This window comes from Penaeus monodon, chromosome 19, assembly GCF_015228065.2.
Source record: "Penaeus monodon isolate SGIC_2016 chromosome 19, NSTDA_Pmon_1, whole genome shotgun sequence".
NCBI lineage: Eukaryota > Metazoa > Arthropoda > Malacostraca > Decapoda > Penaeidae > Penaeus > Penaeus monodon.
In genome coordinates this window covers 34,841,606-34,841,991 of record NC_051404.1, presented here as the reverse complement: position 1 = coordinate 34,841,991, position 386 = coordinate 34,841,606, and the positions used below count along the sequence as shown (strand labels likewise).

Genomic DNA, 386 nt, shown 5'->3' with positions numbered 1-386 from the left:
AGCAGACAGACAAAAGCAGATACAGAGATGAGAAGAGAAGAGGCACCAACGCATGAAACCCTACAACATATCTAATTTAAGTCATATACATATGAACACACGAATGCAAAGCAAATCCTATAGCACACTCCTCTTTTCCTCACACAACAGATACCAACCACACTAGAAAATCGTTATACTTACGATAATGAGAGTGATTATGAGGTGAATGAGGGCTGTGAGAGACCCAGCCAACATACCCCAGCGGAGAGGCAGCGGCAACATAGAGTATGTGACGAAGACGATAAACAGCAAATACCACATGTAATTTTCTGTCCCACTGCACAGCACTTGGGATATGCAGCCTGGAAAGGAGACAGAGGAACGTTAGTACTGGTCGGATGACT

General features: G+C 44.0%; 1 protein-coding gene across 1 annotated transcript in view; it reads right to left on the bottom strand.

Annotated features, from left to right (window-relative positions):
• Positions 1 to 386, bottom strand: part of LOC119585399 (adenylyl cyclase 78C-like) — a gene marked incomplete in the record, with an annotated part of 159,642 nt that overhangs the window by 81,063 nt on the left and 78,193 nt on the right. Inside the window, 1 exon segment of the mRNA XM_037934062.1 lies at positions 184 to 344. Within this exon segment, the coding sequence (XP_037789990.1) occupies positions 184 to 344 (161 nt within the window).